The sequence below is a fragment of the Coregonus lavaretus genome (genome assembly GCF_964263955.1).
Source record: "Coregonus lavaretus genome assembly, chromosome: 37".
NCBI classification, from domain to species: domain Eukaryota; kingdom Metazoa; phylum Chordata; class Actinopteri; order Salmoniformes; family Salmonidae; genus Coregonus; species Coregonus lavaretus.
The window spans coordinates 26,347,837-26,370,437 of record NC_140024.1 but is presented as its reverse complement, the minus strand read 5'-3'; the positions used below and the strand labels follow the sequence as shown (position 1 = coordinate 26,370,437).

At 44.3% G+C, this 22,601-nt stretch overlaps 1 protein-coding gene across 1 annotated transcript in view; it reads right to left on the bottom strand.

Annotated features, from left to right (window-relative positions):
• Window positions 1–457: 457 nt before the first annotated feature.
• iqgap1 (IQ motif containing GTPase activating protein 1) overlaps window positions 458–22,601 on the bottom strand; it is a 75,355-nt gene continuing 53,211 nt past the window's right edge. The window contains exons 18-37 of the mRNA XM_084154302.1: window positions 21,292–21,434; window positions 20,358–20,528; window positions 19,666–19,749; window positions 19,326–19,397; window positions 18,471–18,540; window positions 17,968–18,332; window positions 17,573–17,736; window positions 16,914–17,138; window positions 16,542–16,682; window positions 15,953–16,037; window positions 13,944–14,176; window positions 13,391–13,523; window positions 12,689–12,791; window positions 11,660–11,795; window positions 10,911–10,998; window positions 4,988–5,200; window positions 4,518–4,687; window positions 3,768–3,890; window positions 2,539–2,647; window positions 458–2,257 (exon numbers count right to left, since the gene is read on the bottom strand). Coding sequence (XP_084010428.1) covers window positions 2,144–2,257; window positions 2,539–2,647; window positions 3,768–3,890; window positions 4,518–4,687; window positions 4,988–5,200; window positions 10,911–10,998; window positions 11,660–11,795; window positions 12,689–12,791; window positions 13,391–13,523; window positions 13,944–14,176; window positions 15,953–16,037; window positions 16,542–16,682; window positions 16,914–17,138; window positions 17,573–17,736; window positions 17,968–18,332; window positions 18,471–18,540; window positions 19,326–19,397; window positions 19,666–19,749; window positions 20,358–20,528; window positions 21,292–21,434 — 2,942 coding nt within the window. The 3' untranslated portion in view covers window positions 458–2,143. The remainder of the gene's footprint in view (window positions 2,258–2,538; window positions 2,648–3,767; window positions 3,891–4,517; window positions 4,688–4,987; window positions 5,201–10,910; window positions 10,999–11,659; window positions 11,796–12,688; window positions 12,792–13,390; window positions 13,524–13,943; window positions 14,177–15,952; window positions 16,038–16,541; window positions 16,683–16,913; window positions 17,139–17,572; window positions 17,737–17,967; window positions 18,333–18,470; window positions 18,541–19,325; window positions 19,398–19,665; window positions 19,750–20,357; window positions 20,529–21,291; window positions 21,435–22,601) is intronic.

The following is a 22,601-nucleotide window of genomic DNA, read 5'->3' as shown; positions in this document are numbered from 1 at the left end:
CTGTAACCACTTCTGAATATAGCCTAGGTGTGAAAATCTAGCCTTTGTCTGAAAAAAAGGTAGTGTTTTTGTTTCATTTTGTACATAATTTAATCATAGCATCCACTAAGACAAGAAATGGTATACAGTATTACATAATCTTGTGTATATGATACCATGGGGAACATGTGACTATTTCTGTTAGTGTTTTGCTTGTGACACCTAGGACGGGATTTAATCAGATTGGACATGTTACCATGTTTGCAAAGATCGCATTCAAGGTAAACACTGCAGATATCGGCTCAATTGGAAATTTGCCTTTAAATAATAATACAAATTAGGTGGGTGCTTATATTTGTCTACTTCCGGCCTAGCCTTTATCATACGGTTGTTCAGCCTCATTATTTAGTGAACCGAATAGTAATTGACCTGGATATAAATGTCTACTAAATAAAATGACAAACATTTAAGTGCTCAGAACAATCGTAAATATGTATTTTACCACAGTGGAACACACATGAAAGTAAATGAGCTTGACTTATTCAGTTCCTTAAATTGTGCTTTTCATTCTCAAACCTATCCAACCTATCCAACCATCCATGGACATACAGTACCAGGCCCCAATATATTAATATATTGTATTAAGTTATATCTATCATATAAAAAATTACAACCAGACATCATACAATGCAAATGACATTATACTGATATTATATTCTGCAAAACAATACATTTGAACTAATAGGACCAGTTTCCCAGACACAGATTAGGGTAATCCTGAATAGTCCAGGACTAGGCTGGATCTGGTTTTGGGAAACCTTCCCTTAAAGTCAATTTACTATTCATAAATAGTGTGCATAGTAATCAATGTGTATTCCACCTTTTATGAACATTAAATTGTATAATCATGTGTAAGTATTCTAAGCATTTAAATCATTTAAAAAGCATTTAAGCATCTTAATGAATGTTATTATAAAGTGTCACTGGTAATACATATCTCACAAGAAAAATTACTTGTGGATGATATAAAATTGAAATAAATGACATATTGCATTATTAAAGCTTTATTAATTTTATAACATGTAAAACATTCTATGGACTACGGGCAAAACATAGCACAGAAAGAACATAGGCTCCTAGATAACTATATCCTGGTTAGGCCCAGTGTAAATTAACTTCAATTCAAGGGTACACTGGTTTAAAAAACAAAAACATTTCAAAACAATTCTGACAAGGCAGTACTGTATATCACGCTTTCCAGTCTTCTGAAATAGAACAAATTTCATAAGGATTCTGTGCCGAGACGGTTTGTTTAGTGTACAGTGAGTGACATCTACTGGAACCTAAAGCATATCTCTCTTCATTATTATATAATACTGCACTCTAGACTGGAGTGTATGAACGGTTTCCTTTAGAGTGGTTAACGCAGTAAAAAAAACTGAAGTCACCGTATTTTCAATTAATAATGAATGTGTGACTAAAGAACTATGAAACGTGATTTGCTCTGATACAACTATGCTCCTTAAAGGAAAATAAAAGGAAGTAATGTTAACTATACTTGGAGGACTCACAACACTTAAACATGAATAAATAAGGACAGTTTTCGATTTATAAATTTATTTAACACAAAGCATGATAAAACATCTCTTCTACATTGATTGTTCAGTTTAGTCTCTACTCTTGAAAGGCTATTTCCTATGCCAATAGTGGATTTGCAAGTTTCTTAAAGCTATACTGTATGACAAAATTGCTTGCGTGATGTCATCAACATGCAACTCTTGAACTGTGTTTCAAATAACCGGAAAACGAGCGCCTGACACAGACAAATCCCTATCTTATACCTTTGACCGCCTTACAGTAACATAGTAACACAAAACGCAACAAGCACTCTGGATCACGCACTCTGGATCCCGACTAGGATACACTTGGAGCATCCAGCAGGCTTCCGGAGGACTTTTCCTTGGAGAATAAGGCACATACCGTACGGTGAATATTCCATCTCAATAAGGCACATAATGAATGCATACTTAAAGTAGTGCGGAAGAGGGGGAAACCGAGCTAAGATAAGACAGCATGGGGCCAAGGCCCTCTCTGTTAGATGTTCTGTTCTCAACAGTGTCTGTAGCCCCCTCTCCTTCCCTCTCTCTCTCCCCGTCTCATCCATCTATTTTCCGTAAAACTTCTTGTTGAGCAGGAAGATGAGCAGGTTGACATTGATGGTGGCCCTGTCGAAGAGCTTCATCACAGCCACACCCTCGTACTGCAGCTGCAGGAGGTCCTGGGAGAGAGAAGAGAAGGAAGAGATTGAGGGAGGAGGGAGGAGAGAGGGAGGATAGAATGGAGAGACAGATGGAGAGAGAGATGGAGAGGGGGGAGAGGAAGAGAGGGATGAAGAGGAGGAGAGAGAGAAAGTGAGAAGGAATCATTACAAAAAGTATAAAAACAGACAACAGAAATATCAACAAACCATAAAATCCCATTTGACCACCACCTTCTTTCTCACATTCCTGCATCACTGTACATCATTCATTAATTCATTCAATCATACAGTATATATACCTGGTATTCCAACTGTAACGTCTCCAAGTGCACTCCCATGAACTTGGCCTTCACATCGAACACTCCAACCGCCTCCGACGGAGAGATCTCAAAGATAACGTTCTTAAACCTGTTTAGGGGTGGGGTGGGATGGGAGTGTACACAGTGTGTCATGTTGGTGTAGTCTCTGAACAGGTGCCCACTCGGGATGGGTGGGTGGGTGTATGTGTGTGTGTGTCACTATGCAGGTATGGGAATTATACGGGCAGGTATGGCTACAGTGCCAAAGTAGTAAGTTCTGTATATGCAAATATGCGTGAGATATATAGATATAGGCTACGGCCACACAGATTAAATCTTATAGGTTTTCATCAATTGTTCGTTTTTGACCGTCAAAAGTTCAACTCAAGTCAATTATTTTCGTACGAGTTGCATCAATAAAAGAGCGAAATTTGTGAGTTTTTTTAATCAGACAAACATCTCCGCCGTCCATCATCTGTCAACAGATGACTCCCATTAAAATAAAAGCTGTCTCAAACCGGATGTTTCGGACACACATTCTCTGTGTGTAGCCATTGGCTAGAGAGCTTAATGTTCATGCTCTTGGTTAACGGCTTGGTTACCAAAAAACTGGCAACTGGATCTGATGTCTCGGCGCAGTCGATTGTATGACTTAAAATGTTTACATGAAAGTGTGTTTTTGATTTATCAGATTTGTAATTGAGAGTCATGAATTGATTGGTTGATTGATTGATTAAAAGAGGACAGAAAGGGGCACAGCTACCCTCACCCATTCTGAGCAAAAGCATTAACCCTATTGTTTGCATAAAACTAAGGATTTGTGTGGTGTCATGAGATAAGACATGTATTCATATTACATCATATTTACCATACAGCTAACATTCAAGCCAACATTTGGTAAACAATTATCAACTAAACATCCAAGGTGTAGCTTTAACTTACTGGTTTGTCTGCAGGTCTTCCAAGGTGTATCTTTAACTTACTGGTTTGTCTGCAGGTCTTCCAAGGTGTATCTTTAACTTACTGGTTTGTCTGCAGATCTTCCAAGGTGTATCTTTAACTTACTGGTTTGTCTGCAGGTCTTCCAAGGTGTATCTTTAACTTACTGGTTTGTCTGCATATCTCCCAAGGTGTATCTTTAACTTACTGGTTTGTCTGCAGGTCTTCCAAGGTGTATCTTTAACTTACTGGTTTGTCTGCATATCTCCCAAGGTGTATCTTTAACTTACTGGTTTGTCTGCAGGTCTTCAATCTCGATCAGCACACCCTTCTCATGGAGGCGAGCGGCGGTGTATTTCTGAGACACCTGTTTACTCTTCTTGGCCTTGGTGTCACCTGGTTTCTTTGACAGCCTGAGGAGGGAGGGAGGGGGGAGAGAGGGAGAGAGAGTCTGTCCATAACACTGCCACACATCGTAACATAGCAGAGGAAATAGCAGTCCATGTAAGGATGTTTCCTCAACTTGAGATGCAGTTGCCTTGTGCTAGAACCAATAACAATTTGGTAGTTCCATTCCGGACCCTACCCTCTTTTGTAACGGCAACCCTTCTATGTTCAGGGTTGTGTTCACTAGGCACGAAACAGAATAAAACAGTCTAAAACTGAATAAAATGGCGAGGTACTTCCTAGACTTGTCCAATAACAAACACGTGTTACGTTTTGTAACATTTTGTTAATGTGTGTCCTAATGAACACAACCCAGATGTAAGAAGTATGCTGATGGCCCTCTAATAGGCTCAAACCTTTGTGACCTCTGCAGTGCAGGTTTCCCCGTCTATCTTATTCACTTACAACCCTTCACCCATCAACATTTTAGTAATAAGAATTCCGAGTTGAGCTCTTGATCCTTTATTCTACTCGCATACAAAACATCCTCCGTCAACACTGGGATTCAAACCTGCATCCCTCCGGTTACTGGCCCACCTCTCAAACCTGAAGGCTAGCGTCTTCCCTCTGGTATGAAGAGAAAGGCCACTCACTTGCCCTTGTTGCTGGCCAGGTTGTCCATGCAGGTCTTGATGTACTGGTTGTAGTAGTCGATCTGGACGTTGTAGAAGGCGGTCTTGGAGTTGAGGGCGGTGTTGGTCTGTTGGAGCTTCACCAGCTCCGCCTTCCTCCGCTGCCGATACCGCCGCTGGTTTCGGATGTCCTGGAACACACACGTTATATTTTATGGGGCACATATACAAAAACATCCATAATCACATGTATATGATAAGTACCACACACACATCACGTGACAGATACAGAAACACTAGCACACCCCCCCCCCCCCCACACACAGTACCGCGGCGATATCGTTGATGAGGTCCTGGAAGTGGTTCTAGGGGTGGACACACACAGCTTCAACTAGCGAGCTGTACAGTACCGCGGCGATATCGTTGATGAGGTCCTGGAAGTGGTTCTAGGGGTGGACACACACAGCTTCAACTAGCGAGCTGTACAGTACCTTGGCGATGTCGTTGATGAGGTCCTGGTAGCGGTTCTCAGGGTGCACCTTGCCCAGCTCTGCCAGCCGCTGCAGGTTGCTCCTGATCTTGTCCTTCTTGCCCTGCAGCGTCAGGCTGTCATCCACCACCGCCGGCTTGGCCTGCTTCATCTTCTCCGGGGTCTTGGCGTCGCGGATGGCCCGCCGTTGCATAGCACGCTGGTACTCCACTTCCTGGGAGGGGGGAAACAAGGGTGATGTCATGTGTTGCTGTTAGTGTGCGCGAGAGTGAAGTTTCCCCTAGGCACAGATCTAGGATCAGCTTCCCCTCCTCCAATCCTAACCTTAACCGTAGTGGGGAAAATGCTAAACTGACTCAAGATCAGCGTCTAGGGGCAACTTCACCCTATACGGTTACTGTGCACAAGTGATCCCTCCCCAACCCAGAGGAAGTCCTACTCAGTTGACTACTATAAACCTGGTGCATGCTGTCAGTCTTTAGTGGTGTGCCCTCTCTGCTTTATTTAACTATGGCACAACTATATCATCAGAAACCAGGATCAACTGTTAGTATGTGAGCTGCTAACTAATATTACAGGTTTGCATCCTTCCCTCCCCCTCCCTCCCTCAATTCAATGGGCTTTATTTGCATGGGAAACATGTTTACATTGCCAAACCAAATGAAATAGATAAACAAAAGTGAAATAAACAATCAGAAATCAACAGTAAACATTACACAAAAAATTCAAAATAATAGAGACATTTGAAATGTTATTATGGCTATGTACAGTGTTGAAGTAGAAAAGGGAAAATAAATAAACATATAGTAAGTATGGGTTGTATTTGCAATGGTGTTTGTGCTTCACTGGTTGCCCTTTTCTTGTGGCAACAGGTCACATCTTGCTACTGTGATTGCACACTGTGCTATTTCACCTAATAGATATGGGACTTTATCAAGATTTGATTTGTTTTCAAATTCTTTGTGGGTCTGTGTAATCTGTGGGAAATATGTGTCTCTAATGTGGTCATACATTTGGCAGGAGGTTAGGAAGTGCAGCTCAGTTTCCACCTCATTTTGTGGGCAGTGGGCACATAGCCTGTCCTCTCTTGAGAGCCAAGTCTGCCTATGGCGGCCTCACTCAATATGCTCACTGAGTCAATAAATAGTGAAAGCATTCCTTAATTTTGTGTCAGTCACAGTGGTCAGGTATTTTGGCACTGTGTACTCTCTGTTTAGGGCCAGATAGCATTCCAGTTTGCGCTGTTTTTTGGTTAATTATTTGAAATGTGTCAATTAATTATCTGATTTGTTTGGGTCTAATTGTGTAGCTGTCCTGGGGCTCTGTGGGGTCTGTTTGTGTTTGTGAACAGAGACCCAGGACCAGCTGGCTGAGGGGACTCTTCACTAGGCTCATCTCTCTGTAGGTGATGGCTATGTTATGGAAGGTTTGGGAATTGCTTCCTTTTAGGTGGTTATAGAATTTAACGTCTCAATGGATTTTGCGGGTATCGTCCTAATTCTGCTCTGCATGCATTATTTGGTGTTTTACGTTGTACACCGAGGGAGTTTTTTGCTGAATTCTGCATGCAGTCTCAATTTTGTGAATTCTTGGTTGGAGAGCGGACCCCAGTTCTCACAACCATAAAGGGCAATGGGTTCTGCAACTGATTCAAGTATTTTTAGCCAGATCCTAATTGGTATGTCGAATGTTATGTTCCTTTCGATGGCATAGCTGGCCCTTCTTGCCTTGTCTCTCAGATCGTTCACAGCTTTGTGGAAGTTACCTGTGGTGCTAATGTTTAGGCCCGAGGAAGATATCGTTTTTTGTATGCGCTAATGCAACGGTCTCTAGATGAAATTTGTATTTGTTGTCCTGGCAACTGGACATTTTTTGGAACACCATTATTTTGGTCTTACTGAGATTTACTGTCAGGGCCCAGGTCTGACAGAATCTGTGTAGAAGATCTAGGTGCTTCTGTAGGCCCTCCTTGGTTGGGGACAGAAGCACAAGATCATCAGCAAACAGTAGACGTTTGACTTCAGATTCTAGTAGGGTGAGGCCGGGTGCTGCAGACTGTTCTAGTGCCCTCGCCAATTCATTGATATATACAGTGGGGAGAACAAGTATTTGATACACTGCCGATTTTGCAGGTTTTCCTATTTACAGAGCATGTAGAGGTCTGTAATTTTTATCATAGGTACACTTCAACTGTGAGAGACGGAATCCAGAAAATCACATTGTATGATTTTTAAGTAATTAATTTGCATTTTATTGCATGACATAAGTATTTGATCACCTACCAACCAGTAAGAATTCCGGCTCTCACAGACCTGTTAGTTTTTCTTTAAGAAGCCCTCCTGTTCTCCACTCATTACCTGTATTAACTGCACCTGTTTGAACTCGTTACCTGTATAAAAGACACCTGTCCACACACTCAATCAAACAGACTCCAACCTCTCCACAATGGCCAAGACCAGAGAGCTGTGTAAGGACATCAGGGATAAAATTGTAGACCTGCACAAGGCTGGGATGGGCTACAGGACAATAGGCAAGCAGCTTGGTGAGAAGGCAACAACTGTTGGCGCAATTATTAGAAAATGGAAGAAGTTCAAGATGACGGTCAATCACCCTCGGTCTGGGGCTCCATGCAAGATCTCATCTCGTGGGGCATCAATGATCATGGGGAAGGTGAGGGATCAGCCCAGAACTACACGGCAGGACCTGGTTAATGACCTGAAGAGAGCTGGGACCACAGTCTCAAAGAAAACCATTAGTAACACACTACGCCGTCATGGATTAAAATCCTGCAGCGCACGCAAGGTTCCCCTGCTCAAGCCAGCGCATGTCCAGGCCCGTCTGAAGTTTGCCAATGACCATCTGAATGATCCAGAGGAGGAATGGGAGAAGGTCATGTGGTCTGATGAGACAAAAATATAGCTTTTTGGTCTTAACTCCACTCGCCGTGTTTGGAGGAAGAAGAAGGATGAGTACAACCCCAAGAACACCATCCCAACCGTGAAGTATGGAGGTGGAAACATCATTCTTTGGGGATGCTTTTCTGCAAAGGGGACAGGACGACTGCACCGTATTGAGGGGAGGATGGATGGGGCCATGTATCGCGAGATCTTGGCCAACAACCTCCTTCCCTCAGTAAGAGCATTGAAGATTGGTCGTGGCTGGGTCTTCCAGCATGACAACGACCCGAAACACACAGCCAGGGCAACTAAGGAGTGGCTCCATAAGAAGCATCTTAAGGTCCTGGAGTGGCCTAGCCAGTCTCCAGACCTGAACCCAATAGAAAATCTTTGGAGGAAGCTGAAAGTCCGTATTGCCCAGCGACAGCCCCGAAACCTGACTGATCTGGAGAAGGTCTGTATGGAGGAATGGGCCAAAATCCCTGCTGCAGTGTGTGCAAACCTGGTCAAGACCTACAGGAAACGTATGATCTCTGTAATTGCAAACAAAGGTTTCTGTACCAAATATTAAGTTCTGCTTTTCTGATGTATCAAATATTTATGTCATGCAATAAAATGCAAATTAATTACTTAAAAATCATACAATGTGATTTTCTGGATTTTTGTTTTTAGATTCCGTCTCTCACAGTTGAAGTGCACCAATGATAAAAATTACAGACCTCTACATGCTTTGTAAGTAGGAAAACCTGCAAAATCGGCAGTGTATCAAATACTTGTTCTCCCCACTGTATGTTGAAGAGGGTGGTGCTCAAGCTGCATCCCTGTCTCACCCTACGGCCCTGTGGAAATACATTTGTTTTTTGCCAATTTTAACCGCACACTTGTTGTTTGTGTACATGGATTTTATAAATGTTGTATGTTTTTCCCCGAACACTGCTTTCCATCAATTTATATAGCAGACCCTCATGCCAAATTGAGTCAAAAGCTTTTTTGAAATCAACAAAGCATGAGAAGACTTAGCTTTTATTTTGGTTTGTTTGTTTGTCCATTAGTATGTGCAGGGTACGAAAGTGAGATGCACAAATATCATACCCACGCAAGACATGCTAAACTCTCACCATTACAACGGGGGGGGGGGGGGGGGGGTGTATGATATTTATGCCTCTAACTTTCTCACTCATCATTATTCACCATTCATTCAGGACTATCCATAATCATGGTAGCATCCACATTAATGTAGAAGTGTTTAGAAACATATTCTATTCTTATTTACAATAACAGCTTTGCACACTCTTGGCATTCTCTCAACCAGCTTCATGAGGTAGTCACCTGGAATGCATTTCAATTAACAGGTGTGCTTTCTTAAAAGTTAATTTGTGGAATTTCTTTCCTTCTTAATGCGTTTGAGCCAATCAGTTGTGTTGTGACAAAGTATGGGGGGTATACAGAAGATAACCCTATTTGGTAAAAGGCCAAGTCCATATTATGGCAAGAACAGCTCAAATAAGCAAAGAGAAACGACAGTCCATCATTACTTTAAGACATGAAGGTCAGTCAATACGGAACATTTCATGAACTTTGAAAGTTTCTTCAAGTGCAGTCGCAAAAACCATCAAGCGCTATGATGAAATTGGCTCTCATGAGGACCGCCACAGGAATGGAAGACCCAGAGTTACCTCTGCTACAGAGGATAAGTTCATTAGAGTTACCAGCCTCAGAAATTGCAGCCCAAATAAATGCTTCATAGAGTTCAAGTCACAGACACATCTCAACATCAGCTGTTCAGAGGGGACTGTGTGAATCAGGCCTTCATGGTCGAATTGCTGCAAAGAAACCACTACTAAAAGACACCAATAAGAAGAAGAGGCCTGCTTGGGCCAAGAAACTCGAGCAATGGACATTAGACCGGTGGAAATCTGTCCTTCAGTCTGGAGTCCAAATTGGAGATTTTTGGTTCCAACCACAGTGTCTTTGTGAGATGCGGTGTGGGTGAACGGATGATCTCCGCATGTGTAGTTCCCACCGTAAAGCATGGAGGAGGAGATGTTATGGTGTGGGGGTGCTTTGCTGGTAACACTGTCTGTGATTTATTTAGAATTCAAGGCACACTTAACCAGCATGGCTGCCACAGCATTCTGCACCGATACGCCATCCCATCTGGTTTGGACTTAGTTGGACTATCATTTGTTTTTCAACAGGACAATGACCCAACACACCTCCAGGCTGTGTAAGGGCTATTTTACCAAGAAGGAGAGTGATGGAGTGCTGCATCAGATGACCTGTCCTCCACAATCACCCGACCTCAACCCAATTGAGATGGTTTGGGATGAGTCGGACGGCAGAGTGAAGGAAAAGCAGCCAACAAGTTCTCAGCATATGTGGGAACTCCTTCAAGACTGTTGGAAAATCATTCCAGGTGAAGCTGGTTTAGAGAATGGCAAGAGTGTGCAAAGCTGTCATCAAGGCAAAGGGTGGCTATTTGAAGAATCTCAAATATAAAATATATTTTGATTTGTTTAACACTTTTTTGGTTACTACATGATTCCATATGTGTTATTTCATCGTTTTGATGTCTTCACTATCATTCTACAATGTAGAAAATAGTAAAAATTAAGAAAAACCCTTGAATGAGTAGGTGTGTCCAAACTTTTGACTGGTACTGTATGTGAATTTGTCCCAATACTTTGGTCACCTAAAATGGGAGGATTACGTACAAAAAATGCTGTAATTCCTAAACGGTTCGCCCGATATGGATGAAAAGACCCTCCAATTAAAGCTGACAGTCTGCACTTTAACCTCATAGTAATTTCTCATTTCAAATCCAAAGTGCTGGAGTACAGAGCCAAAACTACAACAAAATGTGTCACTGTCCCAATACCTTTGGAGCCCACTGTACTGTTTAGGAGTTCTACTGCCAAGTTCTGTCCAGGTCTCCCTCTCCCCTAGTCTCTCTCCCTCAGTCACTCTCTCTCCCTCAGTCCCTCCCATTCCTTCCCTCCATTTATCTCTACCTCCCCAGTGTCTCACCTGTTCAGGACTGGCAGCCCCCTCCAGAATCTCAGTTAGCGTATCTCCAGGTTGGAACCGGATCACATCCACGATCAGCCGCTTGGTGCTGGAGAGAGAGAGATAGGGGGAAAGAGACATAGGAGCTATTCTAGGGCGTCGAGACAACAGTAGTTTTTTTTTTAGCTGTTACAATGGAAGCGCAACTTTTGGCCGGCGTGAGCAGAGCGCAAGCCACTTTATGCTATTGTTCTCGGGTGTGAGCTGCGCGTCGAAATCTTGAAAATACAACCAGAGCGTAATTTTTTGCGGGGCAGCGTGAGCCTCTCGCGGAGCCGGCACTCACAACCAGGTTTCATTGAAATGAATAGGAGCGTCTCACGCTCTGCAAAGGTTACTACGTCTGGTGTAGCAGGCCAGAAAGAGGGAAGGGAGAGAGTGAGGAGGTTCAGCTGGGAACGCACAAACTGCTGAGGACTCTGGTCACTGATCTGCCCTTCTTTTGAACTAACACCTTGGATCAAATTGCTTAAAAATCTGTCCTCTCATTATCTCCTCTGCTTCATCTCCTCTCCTTCATCTGCACTGATTGGAAATTAAACTTGACAGATGAAAACAATATGGTGGCAGCTCATCATTAGGCTGGCCTACACCTGGTCAGTTCTTTCAGATGAGAGCAATCAGGAGAGGAGGTGAAGAGAGGACCGATTTAGACAAGAGCCCTAGGGAAGGGTTGTATTCTTTATTGTATAAAAATATTACAGTCTTACTTAAGCAGTAGAGTCCTGGCGTCCATCTCGGCATTGGCCTCTCCAGAGACTTCAAACTTGTTGGCGAGGGTGAGGGACACCTCCGTCTTCCCCATCGTCTCCCTGTTGGGGTCCCCCGGGGGGAGGGGGCTCTCACCTGGAGGGAGAAGGGGGACGGTTAGGGGAGAGGGAGTTGGGATTCTACATTGGACGTGAATGACACATGAAATTGTGGGGAGGGTGGAAGGAAGCTCTAAGAGGGGAAACAGATGACAGGTGAGACATTTGGAAGACTGTATGGTTTCCTCACTGAAGGGGTAGAACAGAGCAGATACACCATGGACACATAGGAAATATTTATTAGGCCTGTTCCTTTATCTCATCTTGCCCTCTCTACGTTTCACATATGATATATTAACATGAACACATGTATGAATATATGATATATGAACACAGAATACTTTTGTCTATGGTACTGACCGACAAGGGACTATATGGAATATCTATGGTACTGACCGATAAGGGACTCTATGGAATATCTATGGTACTGACCGATGAGGGACTATATGGAATATCTATAGTACTGACCGATAAGGGACTATATGGAATATCTATGGTACTGACCGATGAGGGACTATATGGAATATCGATGATACTGACCGATGAGGGACTATATGGAATATCGATGGTACTGACCGATAAGGGACTATGGAATATCTATGGTACTGACCGATAAGGGACTCTATGGAATATCTATGGTACTGACCAATAAGGGACTATATGGAATATCTATAGTACTGACCGATAAGGGACTATGGAATATCTATAGTACTGACCGATAAGGGACTATATGGAATATCTATGGTACTGACCGATAAGGGCCTATATGGAATATCTATGGTACTGACCGATAAGGGACTATATGGAATATCTATGGTACTGACCGACAAGGGACTATGGATTATCTATGGTACTGACCGATAAGGGACTCTATGGAATATCTATGGTACTGACCGATGAAGGACTCTATGGTATATCTATAGTACTGACCGATGAGGGACTCTATGGTGGGCACCTCTCCCAGGTCCTCCAGCAGCTCGTGGATGGGGTCGTTGTGCTCCGAGGCGATGGCATCCTGGTGGTCCAACAGCAGCTGAGGGGGGGACGAGCAGGAACATTACAATGTGAAAATCTTTATTGTCCACACAGTGTGGACATTTTGTCTTTGGCTTCATTTGGGAACAAAAACTAAAACACCAAACACATTACCCCTCTGTGGTACTTGCTATGAGAAAATACACTAGTACTTAGTATCACTTTACCCCTCTGTGGTAATGGCTATGAGGAAATACACTAGTACTTAGTATCACTTTACCCCTCTGTGGTACTTGCTATGAGAAAATACACTAGTACTTAGTATCACTTTACCCCTCTGTGGTAATGGCTATGAGGAAATACACTAGTGCTTAGTATCACTTTACCCCTCTGTGGTACTGGCTATGAGGAAATACACTTGTACTTACTATCACTTTACCCCTCTGTGGTACTTGCTATGAGCAAATACACTAGTACTTAGTCACAAATTGTAGAAATGACTCCTGCATGTATATTGTGGGTTTTTCACAACAGAGACAAAGTAAACTCACTGAGATGATAAGTGTGTAAGGGAGTATACATTTTTATTTATGAGGGCAGAAACAAGCATGCCTTCCTGTGTGTGTGTGTGTGTGTGTGTGTGTGTGTGTGACTGACCGTGTGTGTGTTGATGACCTCCCCTATAGAGATGTAGATGACGGGCTTCTGGAGCGTGACCAGGTCAGAGTATTGATCCACGTTGAACTTGTCCTCCAACGACGGGACATCACACGCCGCCAAGAAGAAACGCCTGCGGAGTGACAGAGATACAAGGAGAGTAAGGAGCTACGCACATGCCCCGCCCACCTCAGGAAGTCCACTTTCCAGACATTATTTCCATATTTAAGTGGGGTGTAAATTCACGTGTCACATCATTTTTGCTGGATCTATTTATTTCAAAAGAAAATCAATGCATATTCTAACTCTTGCTTGTACAAGCACGTTTTCCTGTTGATTTTATGATTGTGCAATTGTCTTCTGACCGCTCAAACACATGCCAGTCCCCTTCAAATTATCAACAATGGCACGTGTTTTTTTATCTGCATCCATTTCAATGCTGACACTTGGATGGGTATTAAATGCACCAAGATAATATTTATACCACAAGACAGTGGTAAAAGCATAGCATGCCCTAATGAACACGACCCATAAAAACGGTCCTCCACTGCACCTGAACTTCTGGTAGGAGCTGCTGAGGTACTCGTTGATGGGGTTGAGGTGGGCGTTGTCCCCCAAGAACATCTTATTGGACGCGGCGTGCTGCAGCATCTTGGCGATGGAGCCCAGGTTCCGCCGTTGGTCCGTGGTCAGCTGACCTCCGGCCGACAGGTCGATGATGTCGAAGGCGTCGGGCGCCACGATGGCCGGGTTCATATAGCGGTAGTACAGCAGGTTACCCACGATCTGAGAACACACACACACACACACACACCGTTAGATACAGTACTGTACCTATTCTAGGCATCACATGCAACACCAGGCCTGGCAAGGGACACCAGGGAATAGGGTTTGACTGAAACTGTTGCTGTGTCCCAGTGGACTTGGACTCCTTTCCTTTATAGGCAATACATTATAGCCACTAATCTTGGACTTGAAAAGTTAAGTAATGTTTTGAGGTTCAAGCTTAGTAGTTAGGGAGAAAAAGAGACGAGGGAAGGAAGGTTTTTGACAGAATTGGCATGCAGCCTGTGTGTTTGCAGGGAAAAGGAGGAGAGGGGAAGGAAGGTTTTTGACAGAATTGGTATGCAGACTGTGTTTGCAGGGAAAAGGAGGAGAGGGGAGTGTCTCACCTTGTCTCAGCAGGAGTACAGAAAGACATGTTCCAACAGAGGAGAGAAGATGAGGGAGGAGAGCACAGCTGGAGAAAGGGGAGGAAGAGAGAAGGAGATAAAGGGAGAGAGGAGAGATGGAGGTAAGGAGAGGAAGGAGGAGAAAGAGAAGGAAACCACATTCAGTAAGAGAAGGGTGATAGTGAGTCAAGCTCACCAGGGTAACAGTGCAAGTAGTAGAGGAGAGTAGAGCACAGTAGAGGAGAGGAGAGCACAGTAGAGGAGAGTAGAGCACAGTAGAGGAGAGCACAGTAGAGGAGAGCACAGTAGAGGAGAGTAGAGCACAGTAGAGGAGAGCACAGTAGAGGAGAGTAGAGCACAGTAGAGGAGAGCACAGTAGAGGTGAGTAGAGCACAGTAGAGTAGAGTAGAGCACAGTAGAGGAGAGCACGGTAGAGGAGAGTAGAGTAGAGCACAGTAGAGGAGAGTAGAGAACAGTAGAGGAGAGTAGAGAACAGTAGAGTAGAGGAGAGCACAGTAGAGGAGAGCACAGTAGAGGAGAGTAGAGTAGAGCACAGTAGAGGAGAGTAGAGCACAGTAGAGGAGAGTAGAGCACAGTAGAGGAGAGTAGAGCACAGTAGAGGAGAGCAGAGCACAGTAGAGTAGAGTAGAGCACAGTAGAGGAGAGCACAGTAGAGGAGAGCACAGTAGAGGAGAGTAGAGTAGAGCACAGTAGAGGAGAGTAGAGAACAGTAGAAGAGAGTAGAGCACAGTAGAGGAGAGCACAGTAGAGGAGAGCACAGCACAGTAGAGGAGAGCACAGCACAGTAGAGGAGAGCACAGTAGAGGAGAGTAGATAACAGTAGAAGAGAGTAGAGCACAGTAGAGGAGAGCGCAGCACAGTAGAGGAGAGCACAGCACAGTAGAGGAGAGCACAGCACAGTAGAGGAGAGCACAGCACAGTAGAGGAGAGCACAGTAGAGGAGAGCACAGTAGATGAGAGTAGAGCACAGTAGAGGAGAGTAGAGCACAGTAGAAGAGAGTAGAGCACAGTAGAAGAGAGTAGAGCACAGTAGAAGAGAGTAGAGCACAGTAGAGGAGATTGGAGCACAGTAGAAGAGAGTAGAGCACAGTAGAGGAGAGTAGAGCACAGTAGAGGAGATTAGAGCACAGTAGAGGAGAGTAGAGCACAGTAGAAGAGAGTAGAGCACAGTAGAGGAGAGTAGAGCACAGTAGAGGAGAGTAGAGAACAGTAGAGGAGAGCACAGTAGAGGAGAGTAGAGAACAGTAGAGGAGAGCACAGTAGAGGAGAGTAGAGGAGAGCACAGTAGAGGAGAGTAGAGCACAGTAGAGCTCTAGTAGTAAAGTGCAGTTTAACAGTTGACTATGGTATAAGACTGATAGAATGACACCTTTAGAAGCTCATCCTCTGTAGCGTCGGGGAACTTCTCATGGAGTGTGTCCTTCAGCACCTTGGAGGTGAAACGCATCCCATACCTGACACACACAAAGAACAATTTGTTTCCGTTTTTATAATGGGTTAATTCCCTATATAAGTGACCCTATCTCATAGAACTGATAAGCATCCTAACACACAGTAGCTGGTTCATGTTCTGTAGAGCAGGGATGAAAAACAGTCACAGGTTAAAACTAATGTCTGCTGTTTCTCCTTTAGAACATCACAACATTTCAAACTTGATCAATTAAAGTCACAGATTTCAGGTCTAAATCACCAGTTGATAAAAAGGCAACGTTGAGAACTACTAGATCATGCGGCACTCGAGGGCCGTAGTAGTTGGGACCGACCCCTGTTATAGAGAGCAGCATAGAAATATAATTACTAGAATGGACATTCCCATTCAAGATGACGTTCAGTAACGGGTGGACAGGCAGCCATATTGAGTGTAGCCATGAGTGTTCCAGTCAAATTGCTGTGGTCTGAAGGGCTCTGTCCTTTCTTGTAATTCTATTTCTATTGAGAGCAGAGCTAGAGACACTTACGGGATTTTGTCCACAGAGACAATGATGGCGGACAGGAACTTGTCTGTGACCGTCCTCATGTTCTTGATGGACGCTTCCAGGCGCGTGCGCACCTCCTCGTGACTCATAGCCTGCTCCGGTGTTACCTCATAGGGTAGTTTACTGTTGGAGAAGAGAGGGGGGAGAGTGGGGGAGGGGGGGGCAGAAGTGGTACAGAAAGGGGGGAGGAAGAGAGAGAGAGAGGAGGAGAGAAAGGTATACAGTCATACAATTTTACTCTAAAATTGTAACGACAGCTCTAATACTGTCCATATTTGAACAGTTGACTCCAAACTCCAACTCCTCTCTGACAGTCTCATCTAAACTCCATTACCCAGACTCCTCCTCTCTCACCTGGCCTCTCCAGTTTGTGTCTCCATCTGGTTGACCCAGCTCTTGTAGATGTCCACCGGGTCCGTCTTGATGTTCAGCGTCTTGTCGTCCATGATCTCCTTGACGACAGGTGCCAGGATCTGCCGCAGTGCATTCTGGCCCCGGGCGCCACGGTTGAAGCTCACCACCATCTTGATGACAGTGGGGTTGCCCGTGACGATCTCCTGGATCTGGTCCACTTTGGATCTGAGGACACAAGGTTAGGAACATGGTGAGACACTGCTAGACTGTATAAGTGTTTCTGTGTGGCTCAGTTGGTAGAGCATAGCGCTTCGTCGCCAAGAATCGTGGGTTCGATTCCCGCTAGGGCTACCCATACGAAATATGTATGCATGACTAAGTGGCATATACTATATTATAAACTGGGTTGTTCGAGCCCTGAATGCTGATTGGCTGAAAGCCGTGGTATATCAGACCGTATACTACGGGTATGATGAAACATTTATTTGTACTGCTCTAATTACGTTGGTAACCAGTTTATAATAACAGTAAGGCTATATCCAGGCACTCCACATTGCGTTGTGCATAAGAACATCCCTTAGCTGTGGTATATTGGCCATATACCACACCCCCTCAGTCCTTATTGATTAATCATATTGTTTCTAGTATTAGCTCCTTACTTGATCTCCTCCTGCAGGGCAGTCTTGAAGAGTTTGAGCAGCAGGTACTCCTCTCTCTGGTTGGAGGCGTAGTTATACAGGGTGAAGATCACAGAGTCCATGAACTTAGTGGACTTATTCTGGGGCATCTGGAAGATCAGCTTGGCCAGGTAGGTGGGGTTGGTCTGCAGGGAGGACCGAGAGGAAACAAGTTAACTACGGTTAGATTGGATGTTTTCCTGTTCCGTTTCTATAGTCTGTCTAGCTTACTGTCACCTACAGTATTTTATGTTTCTCAGCTGTTTGCCAGTGGGATCCTCTTTGCAGTACAGCTTTACTAACCGTGTGTGTGTGTGTATTTCCATGTGTGTGTATACTCCTGCTGTGTATAGATTCACACACAGTATCTAGTGTACCTGCAGCAGGTAGAAGAGATACTGATAGGCCTCCAGCTTGAGCCTCTTCTCCTTGCTCAGTGCCTTCAGGCCTCCTCTCTGCTTGTTCATCATCATCAGGTTGGACAGCTCTCCCTTGTTCTTCTTGGTCAGCTTCTTGCTGTGGGACACCACCTCCTGCAGGGTGATCTTGTTCTTGACCAGCAGGCCGATCTTGATGTCCATCAGGTTCAGGTCATTCTCCAGCTGCTGGTTGGAGCGGATGTTGGTGACCACCTCCTCCCGGAGCCTCATCAGGTCCAGCTCTTCCTGGAAGTCCTGGTCACTGTGGTCCAGGAGGTGGACGAACTTGCGCACCACCGCCATGGGAGGGTCGTCAGCGCTGACTGAGTGAGTGAGTGAGAGAGTTTCAGTCAGGATGGAGTCAGTATGTGGCAGAAAGAAGGAACAGGTGAGAGAGAAGGCTCAGTATTGAGAGAGAAAGCTAGTGGTGGGTGAGGGGTTCTCATCATCATCATACTCACTGAGTGTCTTGTAATCGCCTCTGGCTTTGTTGGCTCTGATGAACGCCTGGATCTTTACCACATCATTGATCTGCCACAACAGAGCAAACAGCAGTCACTTCACTGATCAATAACATGACTGCGTCCCAAATGGCACCCTATTCCCTTAATAGGGCTCTGGTCAAAAGTAGTGCACTATATAGGGAATATGGTGCCATTTGGGACGCAGCCCATATGTAAACATTAGGTTGGTAATCTGCGGTGAGTCAGGGTACACAGTTAAGTAAGTGAGCCATCTAGCCTAGTAGCCTCATTAAGCTGAACAGACATTGGATGTGTCCCAAATGGCACCCTATTTCCTATATAGTACACTACTTCTGACCAGGGCCCATAGGGAAGCAGAAGAGAGTTAATGTCACTGTATGCGTCAGGCTAGGATATAAAGAGTTAGATGTGACGTCATACGGTGATTACACCAGACTAGAGAACAGACAGCCTTGGGCACACTATATAACTATAATTCAACCTGGCCTAGAGTCAAGTAGGAGCATAGTAACAAGGAAACACTCCCTGGGAGGAGGAAACCTTGACAGGAACCAGACTCTACAAGCTACTGGACCTTCTAGCTACTTCTCTGTCGTCAAAGATTCATACTCATTTAATGGAAGTATAGTTATCACCCTCAAACTCAACTCTGGACCTGGAAGCCAGCTCCACTGAATGTTTTCATTGTTTTCCTCTAATCGGGGACTGATTTAGACCTGGGACACCATTTGTTCAATCTGGGATTCAAACTACCAGATACTAATACATTCAAATTACTTGCGTATCTTGTAAAATAAGGGTTAACTAAATGATCTAAATAAATCAACTCACATGGTCCTTGAAGTGCTTCAGGCGGTCTCTGTACTTCTTGCGAGCTTGGTGCATCCTCACCATGGATTGGATCTGAAAACAAAACTAGGTCAATACTAAAAAAGCTTTGAAGTTCACCAAAAACGTAAGACTTAAAGGAAAAGCAGCAACACAGGCTCATGTTCATTAAGGCACAAAAGAGAAGAACATGGACTGAAACAGGGAGGGACAACGGTAATTATTGTTTTCCTTTCCAAAGCGTATTAGAACATTGCATGCCCCAATGAACAGGACCCACCAATCAAGGTATGGTTGTTTTATTATAAAAGAGGGCTACACCTACAGTAGGTGGAGACATTACCTTTACAGCATCCTCGCTGTGGTCATTCAGGTACTCCTTCCTTTTTATATAAATCTTCCTCTGCTTGTAGCCTCTAAAATGAGCCTGTAAGATAGACAGACAAATATACAGGACCAGTGTTAAGGAGCATAGGGCATTTTTAGGGCCAGATTCACACACAGTTTAAGTCCTAGACTAAAAATCATGCTCAATGGAGAATCACCATTGTAAGTGCTCCTTAGTCCAAGATGAGGCTTAATCTGGGTCTGAGAAACCGGCCCTTAAAGTTCAACATGGCAATAAAGTGGTAGAATGTTTTCTTTAAAATGTCAGCAGTTCCCAATTCACTCCTTACCACTTCCCCTTGGCCCTAACCCTTCAGTGTTTGCAGAACTGGATAGATATACCGTCGAAGGCTTAGGGCTAAGGGGGAGGGTTAGGGAACGATTTGGGACCGGCTGTGTAGCACTGGGGTTGTGTATGTTGTGTATGTTGTGTGTACTGTGAAATGTGTAATGTCTATGGGTGAATCTCAATTGTATTTCCTTGATTGCTCGCGCCCTCGCTCCTCGCCTCCTTCTCAAAGCACATTGGAGGAGAAGGGGAGGAACCTCAGATCTTCTGCTCCAATGGACTTTGAGAAGGAGATGAGAAAGTTATTATTATTGAGATTCACTCCAAGTCCAAAGGAAGGGAGGAGATTGACCTCTGACCTGTATGGTGGTGATGGCTGGGTCCTGGGATTTCAGGAAGTTGTTTCTCTCCTTCAGGCCTTTCCTCACCAGGTAGCCACGGCATCCAGCCTGCAGCTTGGCAATCAGGCTCTCATTGGCAAGCCACAGCTGCTCCCGGTTGTAGGTGGTGGTCACCCCGGAAACCACAGACTGATTGACAACACAGAGAGCCAGTCACACACAGGCCCACTTACATAATGACATACTATGAACAACACAGCTTTTTAGCAAAAGAGTTGGGAGTTAAGTGAGAATGCTAAAGGAAAACCTACTTGAATTTCACCTAATCGTACGGATACCAAGAAAGTAGTCTATATGGACCATGACGGTATTCAGACTTGGGATCCATGCACTTAACTACTATTGATATCATTGAATGATTTACATGAAAGTCTGAGTTGTGCACAATGATCTCAACTATACATTCGCCTGCATTAGCAGAAACAATGTAAGGCTTGAGCTTGTCCGCTTAGCTACAGATGAGTTTAGCATTAGCATTATGTTCAAAACAATGGGAGTGGTAGGAGGAGCGCGGTTAGCCTGTTAGCATGCTCCAGAAAAGCTAAATCACTGCAACACCACAGTACTGCGGCCTGTTCAGGAGGGTGCAGCGTTAGATCGTCGACATAGAAATTTATTTCGTAGAACAGATATGCGTGTCTGTCATGTAAAAGAGGGAATCATGCATGTTCTATTCATTACAATTCTATCTGCAAGGTTCTGAATGTTTCACCTCAATGAATACAGCCAGAAAGGAAGAGGCAAAGCCCTGTATGAAATTGCCCCTAGATGCGGTCAGTTTTGCATTTTCCCCACTAATGGTTGACGTTATGATTTGGGCAGGAGGAACTGATCCTAGATCTGTACCCAAGGGAAACTTCACCCCAGATCGCCCCGTCTCCTCTTAGCCTACCTGGATGTCCTCCTTGTTGAGCTGGGTGTTGTTCTGGAGGAAGTCTGCAGGTTCGGTCCAGGAGCCCTCTCCCTTCTTCAGGTTGTAGTAGTAGTTGTGTCCTCCCTTCACCCAGTGCTTCATCCAGTCACTGCCGTTGTCACCTGGAGCATGGACACACACACACAGAGTTATGGACATATTTCTCACCAATTTATTTACACACACACACACACACACACACACACACACATATATATATCTATCTTCATCTATCGCTCTGTCAGTCTGTCGGTCAAGGAACCATCTATACCTTGTCTGTTGTACTAAAGCAAGCAATCAAGCTCCTCTATATCTGCACTTCCTGGTTAGAAACAGAAAGTATTTTGACTCTGAACATTAACTTGCTCTGGCTGATGCCATTTAGTCACATTATAACTACCAATGTAACCTATATGTTATTGCACTAACTCCATTGTAGAATAAACTGTAAGTGCAAGTAATGAACACAAAACAATAAAAGTAATGTGTATGACTGCGCCCCAATGGCACCCAATGCCCTATATAGTGCATATACAGTATATTCCCCTCCATAGGGCTCTGGTCAAAAGTAGTGCACTATGTAGGGCATTGGGTGCCATTGGGGCACAGTCATACACATTACTTTTATTGTTTTGTGTTCATTACTTGCACTTACAGTTATTATTGGCAGACTAAATAGCCTTGGTTTCTCAAATGACTGCTTCGCCTGGTTCACCAACTACTTCTCAGATAGAGTTCAATGTGTCAAATCGGAGGGCCTGTTGTCTGGACCTATGGCAGTCTCTATGGGGGTGCCACAGGGTTCAATTCTTGGGCAGACTCTTTTCTCTGTGTATATCAATGATGTCCCTCTTGCTGCTGGTGACTCTCAGATCCACCTCTACGCAGACGACACCATTTTGTATACATCTGGCCCTTCATTGGACACTGTGTTAACAAACCTCCAAACGAGCTTCAATGCCATACAACACTCCTTCCGTAGCCTCCAACTGCTCTTAAACACTAGTAAAACTAAATGCATGCTCTTCAATCGAACGCTGCTGGCACCCGCCCACCCGACTAGAATCACTACTCTCGACGGGTCTGACCTAGAGTATGTGGACAACTGCAAATACCTAGGTGTCTGGTTAGACTGTAAACTCTCCTTCCAGACTCACATTAAGCATCTCCAATCCAAAGTTAAATCGAGAATCGGCTTCCTATTTCACAACACTGGTCATCCCCAAAGCCAACACCTCCCTTGGCCGCCATTCCTTCCAGTTCTCTGCTGCCAATGACTAGAACAAACT